The sequence below is a fragment of the Zonotrichia leucophrys genome, chromosome 15 (assembly GCF_028769735.1).
Source record: "Zonotrichia leucophrys gambelii isolate GWCS_2022_RI chromosome 15, RI_Zleu_2.0, whole genome shotgun sequence".
NCBI classification, from domain to species: domain Eukaryota; kingdom Metazoa; phylum Chordata; class Aves; order Passeriformes; family Passerellidae; genus Zonotrichia; species Zonotrichia leucophrys.
Window position 1 is genome coordinate 759,418 of NC_088185.1, and position 17,043 is coordinate 776,460.

At 47.4% G+C, this 17,043-nt stretch overlaps 1 protein-coding gene across 2 annotated transcripts in view; it reads left to right on the forward strand.

Annotated features, from left to right (window-relative positions):
• TMEM132D (transmembrane protein 132D) overlaps nt 1-17,043 on the forward strand; it is a 182,419-nt gene that overhangs the window by 104,424 nt on the left and 60,952 nt on the right. For both annotated transcript variants that reach the window (XM_064726457.1, XM_064726458.1), the window contains exon 4: nt 8,871-9,054. In XM_064726457.1, coding sequence (XP_064582527.1) covers nt 8,871-9,054 — 184 coding nt within the window. The remainder of the gene's footprint in view (nt 1-8,870; nt 9,055-17,043) is intronic.

A 17,043-nucleotide genomic window follows, 5' to 3' on the forward strand; every position in this document is an offset into this window, starting at 1 on the left:
TGAATCTGCTGTCGGGGTCCCTGCAGACTGAGCTCTGCTCTCAGAGTGGCTGTGGAGCCCAAGCTCCAGCAGCTGGAACTGGGGAAGGGTGGGTGATGTGTTCTGGCGTCCCAGCTGACAGCATGGGCTCCTCACCCTGGCTAGGGGATATTTCCTGTTCTCAGGGGATATTTCCTGTTCTCAGGGCCACATTCCTGAGGATTCCAGGGAGCATTCCATGCCATGGCTGTTTTTCTGTCTCCTCCACTTCTCTAGTTATTAGTCTGATCATGTTATTATTTTTACTGAAAGAGTAATTTCCTTTTGGAAATGACAAACAAGTGCAGCCACGTTCTGGCAGAGTGCATTGAGGTAAGGAGGTGGGAGCCCACCATTCTCATCTGCCTCCTTAGATCAGGCAATATTTAAAGTCCATTTAAGTCTCTCTGCAGTAATGGGTTTGTTTACAGCTGTTTGGCTGGAGGTGATTTGAGGACACAGAAACTTGGAAGGAATAATTCTGGAGGAGGGAGCTGTTCCCAGCCATTGCACGTTCCAGAAGCTCAGTGTTTCACTGAGAGCACAGGCAGGAGGAGGAGCTGCGCTGGCCATTATCCCTGGCATGTCTGGGGTGGGATGGGCTCTTGGAATTGTGACTTCAGCTCCAGCCAGGGTGGCTCCTCCGGCTGCTTCAGCCATTCGAATAATCAGCTTCTGCAGAAGCCTTTCAGGGAATAGGCATTTCAAATCCCTAAGTGCTTTTAGATGGAGCTTGGTGAGGTTATGGAGAGATGGTTTGGTGTGGTGGTTGTCCTGGCAGGGAGCAGCCCGGCCCAGGGTGCAGCTCTGCTTTCTGCTGCCCTGGATTTCCCTCTGCAGGGAGGATCTGCCTGCCACAGGGCTCTCTGTGCTTGGGGTTTGCTGCAGCAGCTCCTGCGCTGCTGGCTGCAGCTCCTGCGCCCCAGCTGCTGCTGCTGGGGACACAGAGCCCCCAGGGACAGAGATCCAGCGGGGACACCCAGGGACACAAACCAGTGCTGCTGATTCCTGCGCTGATTGCTGCACTGCTCCCTGCCCCGGGGGGCTTTGCTGTCTCTGGGCACCCCCTACGGGATAATTCCCTGCAGTGTGACTACAGTCATCACCTGTCACTCCTATTATTGTTAATATTTTATATTTTTATTGTTTTTATCCTTCCCATCGCTCCCGAGAGCACACCCAGGGATTGCCAGACCCTCGTGTCCCCGTGCCCCTGCCCAGCCCTGAGCTCAGGGGCTGCACCAGCAATCCCCAAAAGGGTTGACTCCAGCAGCTCATGCTGATAACAACATGACTTCTGAGAGCTTTTGAACTCACACAGTTTTTAATGTCAGCAGTACATCAAAAGCAGTGATTTGGTTTGACAGGCCCTGGGACTCGGCTGCAGACCTGTCCCATCATCCTGTCTGCATGATTTCCTCATGGCTGTCGCATCATCCCAAGGTGTGTGGAGGGGAAGCATCTGCTCCAACAAACGTACCACAGCTGGAGCAGGGACAGGGTCTTGTCCTGATTGGTACAGACAGAGCAATTTACTGAGAAATAATCCAACTTGAGAAAGGTGCTACACCAGGTGGATTTCAAAGGTCTCTGCTAACCAAGATTGCCCTGTAATTCTGTGATTTAAAATATATTTCAGCCTAAAGCTCTTTCAGAAAGTTGGGTTTGGAGGGAGGCAAGGTGTATATTCTCTCTTCAGTTTATTTTTCATATTATTGCTTAAAAATAAGAAACAAACAGGATTCTGGAAGTTTCTGTTTTAATATTAAGAAAGGTGAAAAGTATTTCCTCTTTTAATTCTAGACTTGGCAAGCACTGAACAATTGTGTAAAGAAAAGTCTTTCTAGAAATTTTTACTTTAATTGAAAGGGACTTTGCAGTTTTGGAAGATGTATGAGTTCAGCAGAAATACTTGCTGAATAGTTCACAGCAGAGGAAATTCCTGTAGCTGAGGGTACTAATCTCATATATTGGATGTGCCTTGGCAGGTATCTCCAAATAAGTCACTAATTTTGAAATACTTGGACAGCTTGAGTCTTGTGGAATGTAATGCTGCTTTTATATATAATTGCATTTGTGGAACCAGTGTGGACACTAATAAGCAAGGCATTAAAAATGTGTTACAGATCTCACCATGGAGAGCTGCAGCTAAATGCTAAGGCACCAGTCTGGATTCAATGCCACAATTAATTTTTTTAAAAATTAGTGGGGGCATAATTTCAAAGGCATTCTGAATTGCAAAGTCTAACCCCACATATATTAATGCACAAGTGTAAATGTGCTGGTCCTGTGTGAGAGGGGTTTTCAGTGGGATGAGGAGTGATGGTGCTGCAGGGCTGCGTGCTGAGCACGGTGCTGGATCCCGGATTACTCCACAGTAAATATTTGCAGGGCTGCCTCTGGAGGGTTTAGCGTGGAGATCCTGGGTCTGGTCCCCTCCGAGCAATGCGGGGCTTGTGCAACTCCTGCCGTCCGCAAAAGGTTTCTCTCATTTCCAGGAGGCTGTGAGGGTGTTAACAGCCTGCCAAACTGTGTGTGAATGAGACATGGAGAGCTCTTTTAGGAATGCTCAGAGTGCTATTGATCCGGAGCTCAGCTCTGGGGATGCTGTGAATTCTCACTGGGCAGCACCTCCTGCCTCGTGTGCTGAGCTGTTCCTGACGGGAGCCTTTAGACCTGGCTGTCCTGCCCGTGCCATGGCAGCTGTGGCTCATTTTCCATTCCCCTGTTCAGCCAGCCATCTCCACACTGCCTGGTTATCCGGTACAGTGTGGGGTGAGCTGGGCTGGAGCGGCAGACACTGAGCTGGGAGCACCTCTGTGCCCTCCTCCTCTGCAGTTTTACCACATTGCCAGTGAGTTATCCCACATTTATTGTGATTTTTGTGCCGAGGACAGTAAAGCAGCGGGTGGAGAGAGCTGGATCGAGTGTATTTGCAGGGTTTTATTGGGCTTTGCACGGTCAGTAAAAGCATTTTTGTATCCTTCAGCTCTGCCTCCTGCACAGGAGCTGGGGCTGTGCTGCTCGTGGGGCGGCTGCAGAGGGACTGAGTCCCTGACTGCTGGGTGATTATCACATTTATTGGGGGATTATCACATGGGATAAATCAGTGTGATTTACCCTTCCCTTGGCACCATGTGGGAAATGATCTCTGTGTCTGCCACACCACAGGATGCTCAGAACCCTGGTTCTGAACTGAACTGCTGGCTCGGTGGGTAATTATGTTTTAAATTGATATTATATTAAGAGGTTTGCTAATTTTTGCTCACTTTTGAATTGAGTTATCTGGGAAAAGTGCTATCAACAGCTGGAAAATCATATAGTGAATAATTTATTTGACAATAGCAAAAAAATAAAAGTCAAATAAATAATTCAGCAAATATTTCTCAACCAACACTACTGATGTCAAACTCCAGAGAGATGGATCAATTTTTAAAAATAACTCTATTACATGATTAGCAGACTCATTTCTTGGTGATTTTTCTTGCTAGTTGGTTCACTTCATATGGTGATTCCCACAGAAAAATGACTTTTCAGTCTACCTATCCTGAATTTTTAATAGTAAGATGACACTGAATAAAGTTAAATTTTAATGTAGTGCTGTATGTACCACCTTCTCTTGATCCATCAGTGGTGAGCAATGATCTTTACTGTAGCCCAGTGCCATAGGTTCTACAGACATTGGGTTTAGAGTGCCCTCTCTGACCTTGGGATGGGCTGAGCCCCAGGTCTCACCTTCCTGTCTAAAATATTTTAGTTGCTGTTGTTTGTGTGATGTGTGGAGGATGGGCTGTCAGTGTGCTGCACCGTGCTGCTGGGTTTGGGTTAATGACATTCCTGCTCTTTGGGTGAGCTCTGACCTTTGCTCTGAGTGCCAGGGCGGGCTGTGGGTGCTGCTGGCCTGGCCTGGCACATGCCAGCCTGGCTGGGTGTGCTGAGCGCCCGTTCTGGAGCTGAGCCAGCCCCTCAGTGCGGGCAGGCACTGCCCTGCCTGCTGGAACTCCTGCTCCATGGCAGTTCCTGCAGCATTTGGTTTTTTACCTTAAGTACCAGTTGTAGGAACAAACAGTCCACGGAAAACCTGCAGTTGTTATCGCAGGTATAAAAGCCTTCTCCAAAAACAAGGTGAAAAATATTCATGATTGCACTCCAGCTTGGAAAGCAGAGGAAAAAGTCAATTGGATTGGATTCATTAAATAAGAAATGTCTCTCTGTAAGAGTACTGTGGGGGTTTTACCTTGTGGTGCCTGGGAGAGGGACCCAGAGAAGCTGCCCCAGCCTGGCCAGCCCCAGAGGGCTCCTGCAGGAGTCAGGGATTTTATTTACAAACAAATCTGGGTCTGCTGCGAGGCAAAACTGCACTGAGAGACACAAGAAACAGGGGAAGGACCCTACTGATGGGTGAAGGGAATGAGAGGGGTTTGTCTTTGCAAACCAGCTGAGGGTCTGCTGGCAGGGGAAGTTAGATACACAGAGGTGAGAAATAATGGGAAGAACCATGGATTCCATAGGAAATTCACTGGCTGGCACAGGGAGAGGAAAAGGGAGTTATACATGAAAAGGGGCATTGGGTATTAGGGGTTTGGGCGGTCTGCTCCTCTCAAGCACCTCAGGCAGTGGGGAAAGAGAGAGGGAGATGTGGCTGGGATAAAATTGGGATAAAAAGGAAGCTCCATCCTCCAAAATTTCCTCCGAGAGACCCATGGGGAATGCCCGTGGGCTGTCCCTGTACTCAGACAGGGTTACAGGATGCTGTGACTCCTTTTTGGACACCAGCCCTGGTGTTTGTGGGCTCCTGTCCTGGCGCTGCCCGTCGGTCCCTGCAGGACCCCCGGCACGAGGGGCTGTGGCACACGGAGCAGAGGGCTCAGTGCATCACAAGGGGCTGTTTATTCTGCAGAGATGTGAGCTCTGGCTCCAGCAAATGTGGACAGGAATGCAAATGTCCCTCCTGCCACAACAGTTTGACTCAGATGGGAAGGCTGCTTAAAACAAACAGAAAACCCTCACAAATAAAAGGATTCTCTCTCCTGAGACCAGGGTTGTGGATATTTTTTAAGAATTCAGCAAAGACTAGACAGACAATCTTTTCTTGGTGAAAATAAACTAAAAGATTATCGGGATTCTCTCCTGGCTACTTTAAATATAGATGGGATATATATATAAATATATTCCTTCTGGTACAGGAGATTTTTCACTCCGTGATTTCTTTTCTCTTAATATCTTCTAGTTTCCTCCTCCTTTTTTCCCCCACCCAAAATCTGTTTAGGTGTGAAGACAGTTTGTTACTGGGCTGCATGTTCCCAGGAGCACTGCAAAAATATGGATAAAATCCACTTTATTTAAAGACTTTGGCAGTGCTGGGGATCTGCTGCTCTAGGGGGGTGTAAATGCAATGCCCATGGGCTCTAGGGGAGCTCTAGGGCTGGGGAGGGAAGGGAAGGAGGTACCAAAATGCAAATATTCTGAAGGAAGGGCTGATTCTCTAGTGATCCTTTGATTTCCTTTCCACCTCCTCATTCTTGGTTAGGAAACAAGTCCTGTTCAGTGATGGTATCAGGAGTAATGGCTTAAAATTCCAGAAGGTTTGTGAAATCCTTTTAGTGAAATTGTTTGCATTCTGGGGAAAATACCATAGGAAAAGGATTTTTTTTCATTTTAAACAGAATCTGTATCAGAAATGAAATGTTTTTTAAAAAATACAGAGCTTTGTTCCAGCGTGGTAGTGCTTTGGCTTTTCAGGCACTTCTCCTGCATCTGCTGTGGGTTGATGTTGTTTCCTCCCACACAGGGAAGGAAACTTGGGGGTTTTATCTGAATGACAACACAGCACATGACCTTACTTTTACCCAAAAAATTAACTTCTGTCTGAAATGTCACCTTTTTTCCACTTTGTGCTGCATAAATCATCTCATCCCCTCTTTTTAGGAGAAAGTAATTTTCAGTTTAATTTTCTCTCCCGTGTAATGGTTTTCACAACCCCCTTCAGGCCTGCTGGGGTGAGCTGTGCTGCTGCCACCCTTCTCTGAGCTGGGAAGGTTTCCCAGTTATGCCAGGGACCATTTCTCCCTTTGCTGAGCTCTGCTGTGCCCCTTGCCCTGGCTGTGCAGCGTTTCAGGCCACAGACTGCTTTGGTGCCTGCAGGAGATGTGCTGTGCACCTTTGTGGGGCTGGAGGAGAATAAAATTCCCTTTCCTCTCCTCTGCTGTGCCCTGGGCTCAGTGTTCACTTTGCTGTGACCCATCCTGGCGTGCATATCCATGGCTGCAGGCTGCTCCTGTCCACTCCAGCCTGCAGCAGCCAGGGATGGAGCTTGGTTCAGTTTGTGATGGGAGCATTGCAGGGCTGCTCTGGGAGGTTCAGTTTGGGATGGGAGCATTGCAGGGCTGCTCTGGGAGGTGCAGGAGGGGCTGGGGGCACAGAGGGCACAGCTGGTGAGGGCAGTGTGGGATCCTTCACCTGAGAGCACTGCCCGCGTCCAGAGCTGCCCCTGGGTGTACAAGGTGCCTCTTTCAAAGCAGGGTGTGAGATCCCTCTGAGCAGGGATCACTGAAGAAGTGTGGTGCCAGCACTGGCCAAGGGTAGCCATGATATTTTCTGAAAAATCCTTTCCTTAGGAGTTTTCCTCCTGAGAAGCTGAGAGGCCTCAGGAGCAAAATGCAAACATTGATTATCTGCTGCTGTGGAATGCAACAGGTGCATCTGGGATTGGTCTCATGTGGTTGTTTCTAATTAATGGCCAATCACAGTCAGCTGGCTCGGACAGAGAGCCGAGCCACAAACCTTTGTTATCATTCCTTCTTTTTCTATTCTTAGTTAACCTTCTAATAAGATCCTTTCTTCTATTATTTTAGTATCGTTTTAATGTAATATATATAATAAATGATAAATCAGCCTTGTGAAACATGGAGTCAGATGTTCCCTTCCCTCACCCTCAGAACCCTGTGAGCAGTCACAGCCCAGGGCCTCGGGCACAGCCCTCTCAGAGGCAGGGGCAGCAGAGATTGTCTGAGCATTCCAGAGCTCCTCAAGCTCAGAACTGGGGTTTAGGGGCACCCTGCACACACCAGGCTCTCTGCCAGGGGTTGCAATGCGCTGGCCCTGCTCACACAATCCAGGGAACTGAGATTCAATGGTCACAGCTGCAGAAAGCAGCTTCTGATCCCACCTAGGGCACCATGAAATGAGGCTGCATTCAGGGCTAGTTTAGAAATCCTGCTCTCTTTTCCACGACATGAAGAAATGAGAAATTGAACACAATGTGTTCCGTTTTGGCTCGCTTTAAATTCCATCCAGGAGAGACGAGCACAGCGCATCCACTGAAATACAAACCTTGAAGATGATCAGAGCAGCCTCTTCAAGAGGCATTGGGTAAAGCTCTGAATTCAGTCAGCACAGTGGAAAGCTCTGAGGATCTTGGGAAGAGTCCCAGTCTGGGGCTGTTGTCATAAATGGTCTTCATAAAAGTGAATCCTTAGTTTCAGCTCTTTTCCCACATCAGCTGGGAAGCCTGCTGGGGTTTGGGTGCATTTTGGGATTCTCTAATCAGTTGCTGAAATGTTCCTTTTTTCCTGGTTGCACTCTCCAGCAGAAATGCCAGCAGTGCTGTGCCAGTCTGCCTCCTTGAGGATTATCCCACAGAAAGAAATTCTGCTCTTTCCTTTTCCCTCCACACAAGCACTGAAGCTGGCTCAGCATTCAGTGCTTCAGGAGTAAAAGCATTCTCAGGAGATTGAGATTTTTCTGTCTCTCTCGATGCCACTGGCCTAAGGAGCTCACCTTAACAATGCAATCTTCACTGCCTTTCCATGCAGTAGCTGCTTTTATAGCAAACTTTACAGGAATTGCATCAATTCCCTCTCCAGTCTTCCCTCTATGCATTTCTGCTGTATGGAACCCTCTGACACAAACCTGGAACCCAGGGAAGGACAGCTCCCAAAGTGTGGAATTCTGTGACAAACCTGGAACCCAGGGAAGGACAGCTCCCAAAGTGTGGAATTCTGTGACAAACCTGGAACCCAAGGAAGGACAGCTCCCAAAGTATGGAACCCTCTGAGACAAACCTGGAACCCAGGGAAGGACAGCTCCCAAAGTGTGGAATTCTGTGACAAACCTGGAACCCAGGAAGGACAGCTCCCAAAGCCCCCACAATGTCACACCCAGCCAGGCTTTGCTCTTCTCTGGGGCTTTTCTCTCTGGGATCCTGCCAGGGCTGGCTGCTATTAGACAACCCACTTTTGTAACTCTCACAACAAGCTCCATTATCTGTAATTCCTGGTTTAGCAAAGGACAAAAGGAGCTTCCCACTGACACTCACAGCAAGGTAGCAGTATAGCCAAAAATTAATTCTGAGTTTTGCAGTCCTCTGCTCCCTGCTGCCCTTGTTCATGGACCCCATCCAGAGCTTTGACCTTTCTTCTGTGACTGTGTTTTCAATAAACAGAAAATACTTTGGTGCAGTGGTTTCCCCTTTCAGGCAGTGATTCCCTTGAGGTTTGTTCACGTGCTGCTTTAGCAGGGAGGAGATGCAGTGTGCTCACTGAAGGGGTCTGGGAGTCAGTTTGGGCTGTACTTTCAGCCTCTGTTTGCCTTTGATCTGGTTGTGTTTCTCCCCTGTGAAATGGAGCAGTGCACAGTGATCCAGTCACAAAGTGTTACTGAGCCTCTTGAATTGGTGGGAAATAACCTGAAATCTTAAAACAAGTACAAATTATTAATTCATTGTTAAATCCATCATCCCACCAAATCCTCTCTTTGAAGGAGACTTAATCCAAGGTATTATTAATATAAAAGCAATTATATTCCTGGCTTATCAGTGATGTGAATGAACATTTCATTCCTTCTTTCTGCAGTGCGGAGGGTCCTGCCTCTGAAATCATGCAGATTGATTTTGAAATTGAGGAGCTGACTGACCTGCCTGAGACCCAGCTCATCACCTGGCAGGTGGAATATCCTGGAGACACCACATCAGACCTGGGCATCTCCAAGATCTACGTGAGCCAGAAGGACCTGGTAGGAGTTCTCCCTTTGGCTATGGTAAGGAGCTGTTTGGCATTCTGCAGGGCTTGAGCACTCCATAGCTGGGAGGGACAGAGGGAAACACCTGGAGAGGCAGATCCTGCCTTGGGAGGGCAGAGCACAGCTCCCTTGGAGGCCAGCTCCTGCTCTTGGGCTGCTGCAGTGGGTCTGGGGGCAGGAGCTGGGCTGATGGCATTTCCCTGCTCAGAAGGGTTTTGGAGTGCAGGAGCTGAGTGAGCTGATGGCATTTCCCTGCTCAGAAGGTTTTGGGTGCAGGAGCTGAGTGAGCTGATGGCATTTCCCTGCTCAGAAGGGTTTTGGAGTGCAGAAGCTGAGTGAGCTGATGGCATTTCCCTGCTCAGAAGGTTTTGGGTGCAGGAGCTGAGTGAGCTGATGGCATTTCCCTGCTCAGAAGGGTTTTGGGTGCAGGAGCTGAGTGAGCTGATGGCATTTCCCTGCTCAGAAGGGTTTTGGGTGCAGAAAGATGACAGAGTTGATGCATTACCTGCTCAGAAGGGTTTTGGGTGCAGGAGCTGACAGAGTTGATGGCATTTCCCTGCTCAGAAGGGTTTTGGGTGCAGGAGCTGACAGAGCTGATGGCATTTCCCTGCTCAGAAGGGTTTTGGGTGCAGCACCAGGTGTGCTCAGGCACTCCTCCATCGTGGTGCATCTCTGATCTGAGTGCTCTTACCTTGGGCTGGGACACAATAATCCTGAGAGACAGGATTGCCACTGAATCCTGACTCCATGACCATTTGAGAGTGAGAGAAGAAATGAAAGGAGTGGCATGAGCTCTGATTAATTTGAATTAGTGGGGAGCACAAAATGCAGTGTGTAGCCAGCTGTCTGTTCTACAGAAATGCATTCAAACAGGCACCCCATGGTCACAGTGGAAACCACAGGACTTGAAAATGACCTGATCCTTCAGCCTTGTTTTTACCTAAAAATGCCTGTTAGATACCCAAGTTTCAAGTACAGTCAGAAATTTGTGCATTTTCTCTGCTGTCCGTTTCACATTTCTGTGTTGTTGGAGATGAAGCACACTTGTGTAAGGTCTGGCTGTGCCTCATTTCTGTTCTCAGGCAATCTGTTAGAAAATATTGACACATTATTATTTAGTGCTGAAAGAAAACCAAAAATCAATCTCAAAGCATTTAAAAAAATGTAACCTGGATGTTTGCCTGGTGATAGCAAGTTAATTATGCCATTACTGAGGACTGGAGGTGTTCTCTGCACTTTGAGACTCCCAGAACTGGCTGCTCTTGTTATTTGTATTTACCAACTGCAACCACTGAGATGCTGTGGTTCTTTATTTTACCAAGCCCCCGTTTTCTCCCTGGTGGCTCACAAATGAGAGTTGTGCCACCCTTTGCATGGCTGCATCTTCCTGCTGAGCCCTGGGGAGCCTCTGCTGCTGTGCTGGGAGGGAAGAGGCTCTCCAGAACATCCTGGGCTGGGGCATCAGTGCAGCCCTGCAGTGCAGCCACGGGTTCTGCTGGGGTTAAGGCTGTGGGACTGATGTAATGTGAGATGCTGGGGGTTCTGTTCTCTCCATACATAATTGAAAAGATAAAAGGTTTCCTCCCCAGTGGTCCCAGGAAAGCAGAGTTCTCCTCAGGTGTGCCCACGAGCCGTGATTGCTTTATTATCAAGTGATATAGTGGCAAAATATAGCTCTGAGAACAAAAATAGCTGCTGCTGGCAGCTGCTACAAATCAGCTCACTCTCTTAATTTCCATTAAAGATGAAGAAAAGCCATTCTGCAGCAGCCCAGAGCTGTGTGCTCAAAGGTCACATGCAGCCTGTAGAGCTGGCAGGAGGTGGCATTTGCAGCAGGTGTGGGCACGGTGGGAGGAGAGGGGGCACAGACAAATGGCAGCAGTCCCTGGATCCCAACAGGCTGGGCACAGAAACCCTCCTCTGCACTGGAGTGCCAGGGAGGGAGCTCTGGGGATTCCCAACCTCCAGGTCTTTGTCCTGCTTCACTTTGTGCTCAGGAAATGATGATTCACGTGCAGCCCTTTGGGCGTCCAACTTTGATTAGTTTGGTACTTCAGTTTTCCCTGTGCTCCTTGCAAAGCTGGCTTGGCATTTGCAAATTAAAGTGAAATTTAAAAATAATTTCTCCTCTTCCATTTAGAAAGAAGCACAATGGAAATAATGTGTTATGTTATTTCGCTGGTTTTGGAGACAGGAATAATTTGGGTTGGTTTTTTACTGGTCTTTATAGCAGAACATGTAATTTCATGTGTGCCATTGTTTCAACCTGCTCCTGATGTTCTTTTTAAAACTTTAATGAATATGTTGACAGCAAGTAAACTGTTCTACTTACCATCAGCATGAGAAGCTGGATAAGCAGACCAAGTAAATAAATAAAATCAGTTGTGGCAGTAAAGAGGCTATTTATTATAAAGGAAACTTTATTTGTACTACAATTATTTCTGATAATTACAGGGATCAGCTGTCATGGCAGTGGCTGGCTCTGATGGATTCTATAAATACCCAGGGCATTAATGCCCTATAAATACCTGTGCCTGACACATTTCATTGGTAAATAGTTCATGTTCTGCTGGAGACTGGGGGTGCTTTCAGGCTTGGCTACCACAGTTCCCAGTGGGAATCTGGGGCTGTTCAGCCTCCTCTCCCCACCCACCCTCTGAGCTGACACCCAGGGTGCTTTGGGGTGAAATCTGAGCTTTTCTGAAAGCTGAGGCTCCCCCTTGGCAGGGATATAAACGAACAGATTGATTTTGGGGGATCTGTTTGGCTGGGAGCAGCCTGGGCTCTGCCTGGCAGCTGAGCAGTGCAGGATCACGTCAGCCAAACCCTCTGTCCCACTCAAATTCAATGAGGGAATGTTCCTAAAGACTTCACTGACAGCTTTATGAAAAAGAAAGAGATGTCTAGAGAGTAGATAAAAGCTTTTACCTTCCTAATTCATAGCTTTTAAATTGCAATTACAGTAGTCGGCAAGTTTTCAAATATTTAATTAAAATGTTACCCAGTGCTGAAAAGGAGCCTTTTTAAATCAAAATGATTAGTGAATCATGGATGAAATCTACTCCTAAGAAAGGGAGGAGCCGTTGGATCACTGTGACATTGCCAGCAACCACTTTCTTTTCAGAAATATATTCTATTGCTTCCTGAAATTAGGCAGGTCAAGGACTTCAGATGTCACACCACAAACCAGAGTTGCCATTCCCCCAGTGATGGCTCAGCACTGTGGCAGTGCCAGCTGTGCCCAGCAGCCCTGGCTTTGGTTTGTGTGCAGGGTGGAATGAGGAGTGCAGGCACCTGGCAGTGGAGCACATCCATGTCCAGTCCAACAAATGCCACCTTCTTTGGGTGTTTCCCTGCAGATTAATGACCACCCTGGGGTCCTGAGCATTTGCCATGGCAGGCAGCAGCTCTGTCCCTGCACAGCCAGACCTTGTGGTGCTGTGTGGAGCATGCAGTGCAGGAATCCCTGCTCACTGCAGCACACACACACACACACACACACACACACACACACACACACGTGTGGCTGGCTCCTCACACCCCAGGCAGTGACAGCCATGGGCAGATCTCCTGCAGCCCATCCTGTCTCTGCCCCCTCACCACAGGGATCCTGTGGAGCTGTTGCTGAGGACAGGAGGTTGGAATGTCAGGTTTGTCCCTGGAGCTGCACTGGGGCTGAGTGATGCTGTGATCACCTGGAACAGCAGCAGCAGCCTGGCTCTGTCGGGGGGCACTGAGGGATGAGGGCTGGGGCTGCTGCTGGCACAGCTGCTGACAGCCACCCTTCGGTGTGGGACTGGGAATGGGGCCCCCAGAGAAGCAGGAACAAGCACGGGGCGTATTTTCCTTAGCAATTACCCTTGCCTAAGAAAAATGGCTTTGCATAAGAGCTGCTCTTTCTGAAGTGTGAGTTACATGTGTTTTCTTTGATTAGACTGAACAGGGTTTGAGGCAAGTCCAATCCTTCACCCTGACAATCTCTGTGTTGCTCTGGAGCTGTGAAATGTAGAAGGACCAGGAAAACACGGCAGATGTGAATTTAGAGCAGGTTTCACCAGAACCTGTCCCTCCTCTGGACACAAGATTTAGAAGTGCTGGCCTGTTTTCACACTGCTGTAAAACCACTGTTATTACAAATGTTCTGAGTTTAAAACAGAAACAATTTGGTGGTGAATTGAATTTTCAGAGTGATGGTCTTGTAATTATTTTGTAATTTGATAATTTTTGTGGAGCCAATTTCAGCCAGCTGAAAGGGACCTCATTTTGAGTACAAATGCTGTGGGGAGCAGCTGTGGGGAACAACAGGGTTCCAGCTGTGTGATTCCAGCTGTGGGGCTCCAGCTGTGGGGAGCAGCAGGATTCCAGCTGTGCGATTCCAGCTGTGCAATTCCAGCTGTGGGCTCCAGAGCAGCCCTGTCCTTGCCTGGGCTCAGCTCTCCCTTGGCCTCCCAGCTGTAACTGGCATGCTTATGGAAAGATTGTTCCCTTTTGGCGTAATGAAGGGATGCTGCATTAATTGGTTCCCTTCAGATGAGTGATTTGAATGCAGCATTGCAGAAGAGAGGCAGAGCATTTCTCCCTGCTGAAATAGATCATCACCTCTGTGCTGCTGCTGGAGCACACCAGGCTGGCATCTCTCTCTGCAGCTTCTTGACATTATTTTTCGATGTTCTTCCTAATTTTGAGGTACAGTTTGATGGCTGGGGGCTTCCTTTTTTTTTTTTTCCCTTTTTTTTTTTTCTCCTGGGGATTTAAGGTTTTGAAATTATTTATTTATGAGCCATGAAAATCCCCCCAAAATGGATTTTAACAAGTGTGTAATTGGATAATTTGACAACTGGTAAGCTGAAGCCCCAGAGATCAGGAATTACACTTCACCACAGAATAGTGGTTCTTCATGTAGAATTAATTAGATTTCCTCTAGATTACAAGTAGTAAGAAGAGTAGTCAATTAAGAGAATTATTCCCTGACTTTTCCATCCTTCTTCAAGCCAGTGGTTTTAAGAATTCCTTTTCCTTTGTGAGATGTTCTCAGAGGCAGGATGGCAGTCAGAGGATCAGGGCCAGTGGATTGAGCGCAGGAATTCAGGGTATGACTGAGCACAGGAATTCAGGGTGAGCACTGAGCACAGGAATTCAGGGTGTGCACAGGGTGTTTTTAGGCATTCCCAAGAGTTCTCAGCAGCAGCAGCACAAGCACAGGAATTCAGGGTGTGCACTGAGCACAGGAATTCAGGCTGAGCACTGAGCACAGGAATTCAGGGTGAGCACAGGGTGTTTTTAGGGCTCCCAGGTGTTCTCAGGAGCAGCAGCACAAGCACAGGGGTTCAGGGTGAGCACAGGGGTGTTTTGGTGGCTCCCAGGGCCCCCAGAGCCTGGTGCTGCTCCCCGTGCAGAAGGAGCAGTGGATATCACACAGAGATGTGCCCAGAGGGAGAGCACAGGGACCCAAATCCCCCAGACTGGGTGAAGATCTCAGACCTGAATGTTTCCTGAATGCAGAGAAGATAGATTTTGTAACAGCACATCTGTTTCACTTCCATTGTGACCTTCAGAGAAGGGATGAGGAAAGAGTGAAACAGGAAATCTGTGCAGCTGAGATTTTGGAATACCTAATGTTGTTTTATAATCACTGATGTCATTTCTAATTGTGAGGAGAATACCAAAAAACCCAACAACATCAAAATGTGGAAAGTGCTCATTTTAAAAAGCTTGACATTTAAAGAGACTAAATTATAGGCATATAAGAAATGTAAATGTTAAATAAAAAAAGTCTGGTTCTTTTTCATACCACTTACTCGTAGTTTTATCATAAAATAACAGAATCACTACCCTGGAGTGGGATTCTGCAGAATTCCTCCCCTGGAGACACAGCAGTTACAGTTCAAAGTGACTTTGCCTGCAATGCTAAACTTCTATTTCCTCCACCCATCAGCTCCAAACAGAGGGAACATCAATATTGAAACCGCTCTATACCTGGCCTGAAAATCAGTCCTGACAGTTTGAAAATAACTGGCTGGACTTCCAAATGTTCCAACTGGCTGTAAAACCCAATAATTGTTATGTTATATAGAAATATGAAACTTACACAGTTCAATAAAGAAAGACAATACACTACAGTGATGAGACTTTCCATTGTAATTCAGGGTAAAAATTCCAAATTCTGGTTGTAGTGTTTGTGAGGCAAACCAGCTTTGAATTTAAAAATAATTCTCTCTGTTTCAGTGAAATGAAGGTGTGTTGTTTTCACATGTGTATTTTCTCTTTGATCTTAAAAAGATGTCAGAAAATGGAATTAAGTTTCCTTGTCAGAAGTGGTACAATCTAATATATGTATATAGCTCTTTGCTGATAAGGTGATAACAGGAACCACTAAAAAAAGTGAAAAGCTTAGACATGAGGGGGAAAACAAAGCATTTCAACATTTAAAACAGAGAGGAAAAAAGCTGAACATATGTAAAAATATGTAAAAGTATACATTAATTTAGCCCTAAAGAGGAGCAGAACAGAACAGATCTGTACTGCAGCTGGCACCAAGGAACCACAGCTCTCCTTCCTTCTCTGGGGATTGCTTGGGATGCAGGCAAAGCCAGGGTCAGGTTTGACAGGTTATGTTTAGGGTAGGTTTGGGTTATAAGGTTGGGTTTATAGGTTTGTTTATAGGATGTGTTTTCTGTTCTGTGCACTGTCACATGAGTTATGGATTTCTTATTGTGAAAAACTGAAATGTTTCAGACTTGGCTTTCTGAGGGTATTCTGAGCTGTGTCTCTCAGCTTTCACAGTGTGGGTGGCAAGTCTTCAGGAGAAGGCAAAGTCCAGCTCCAGTTTTCTTCAGGCATCCCAGGGCTGAGAATGAGGTTCAGTCTCAGAGAAGAGAATGGGAACTTCCTGCTCAAAATATTTTCCTTTAATTTCCACACATCCCAGTAATCCAGATTAACAGTCTAGGAGGAAGCATCGTCAGGGATCTCTTGGGAGATTGAGGAGGAAGGTTTTACTGCCCTGTCCTTGTCTCTAATGGTTTCTCATAGTCCAAAAGACTACAGAAATTGAGGTGAGAGGATGTGCTTTTCTGTTTCTCCTGATAACATTGCCCGGGGATATCAATGAAGAACACAATCTGCGCAGAAACTCTGAAAATTCTCCAGTAAAGGAAGAGCAGCAATTGGTTTTGTTGCATTGCCATTTATCAGGGGTGCTGAGGTTCCTTTCCGGAGCTCTCTCACATTCCCAGCAGAGGCTGAATGAACCAGAAGGGAGCACTCTGACCTTGGGAGCTGACCTGATTGCATCCCTGGCCATGCCCTCTGGGCACTGCCAGCCTCACAGCCAGGTCCTGCTGCAGCCCGTGGTGTTCTGTGCCCCAGGGACCTGTGTTCTGTGCCCCAGGATCCTGTGTTCTCCCTGTGTTCTCTCTGTGTTCTCTCTGTGTTCTCTGTGTTCTCCTGTTTCTCTGTTCTCCGTGTTCCTGTGTTTGTGTTCTCTCTGTGTCTGGTTCTCTGTGTTCTCCTGTGTCTCTCTGTCCCTGTGTTCTCCTGGTTTCCCTGTGTTCTCCCTGTGTTCTCCCTGTGTTCTCTCTGTGTTCTCTCTGTGTTCTCTCTGTGTTCTCTCTGTGTTCTCTCTGTGTTCTCTCTGTGTTCTCTCTGTGTTCTCCCTGTGTTCTCTCTGTGTTCTCTCTGTGTTCTCCCTGTGTTCTCCCTGTGTTCTCCCTGTGTTCTCTCTGTGTTCTCTGTGTTCTCCTGTGTTCTCCCTGTGTTCTCCCTGTGTTCTCCCTGTGTTCTCCCTGTGTTCTCCCTGTGTTCTCCCTGTGTTCTCTCTGTGTTCTCTCTGTGTTCTCCCTGTGTTCTCCCTGTGTTCTCCCTGTGTTCTCTCTGTGTTCTCTCTGTGTTCTCCCTGTGTTCTCCCTGTGTTCTCCCTGTGTTCTCCCTGTGTTCTCCCTGTGTTCTCTCTGTGTTCTCCTGTGTTCTCCTGTGTTCTCCCTGTGTTCTCCCTGTGTTCTCCCTGTG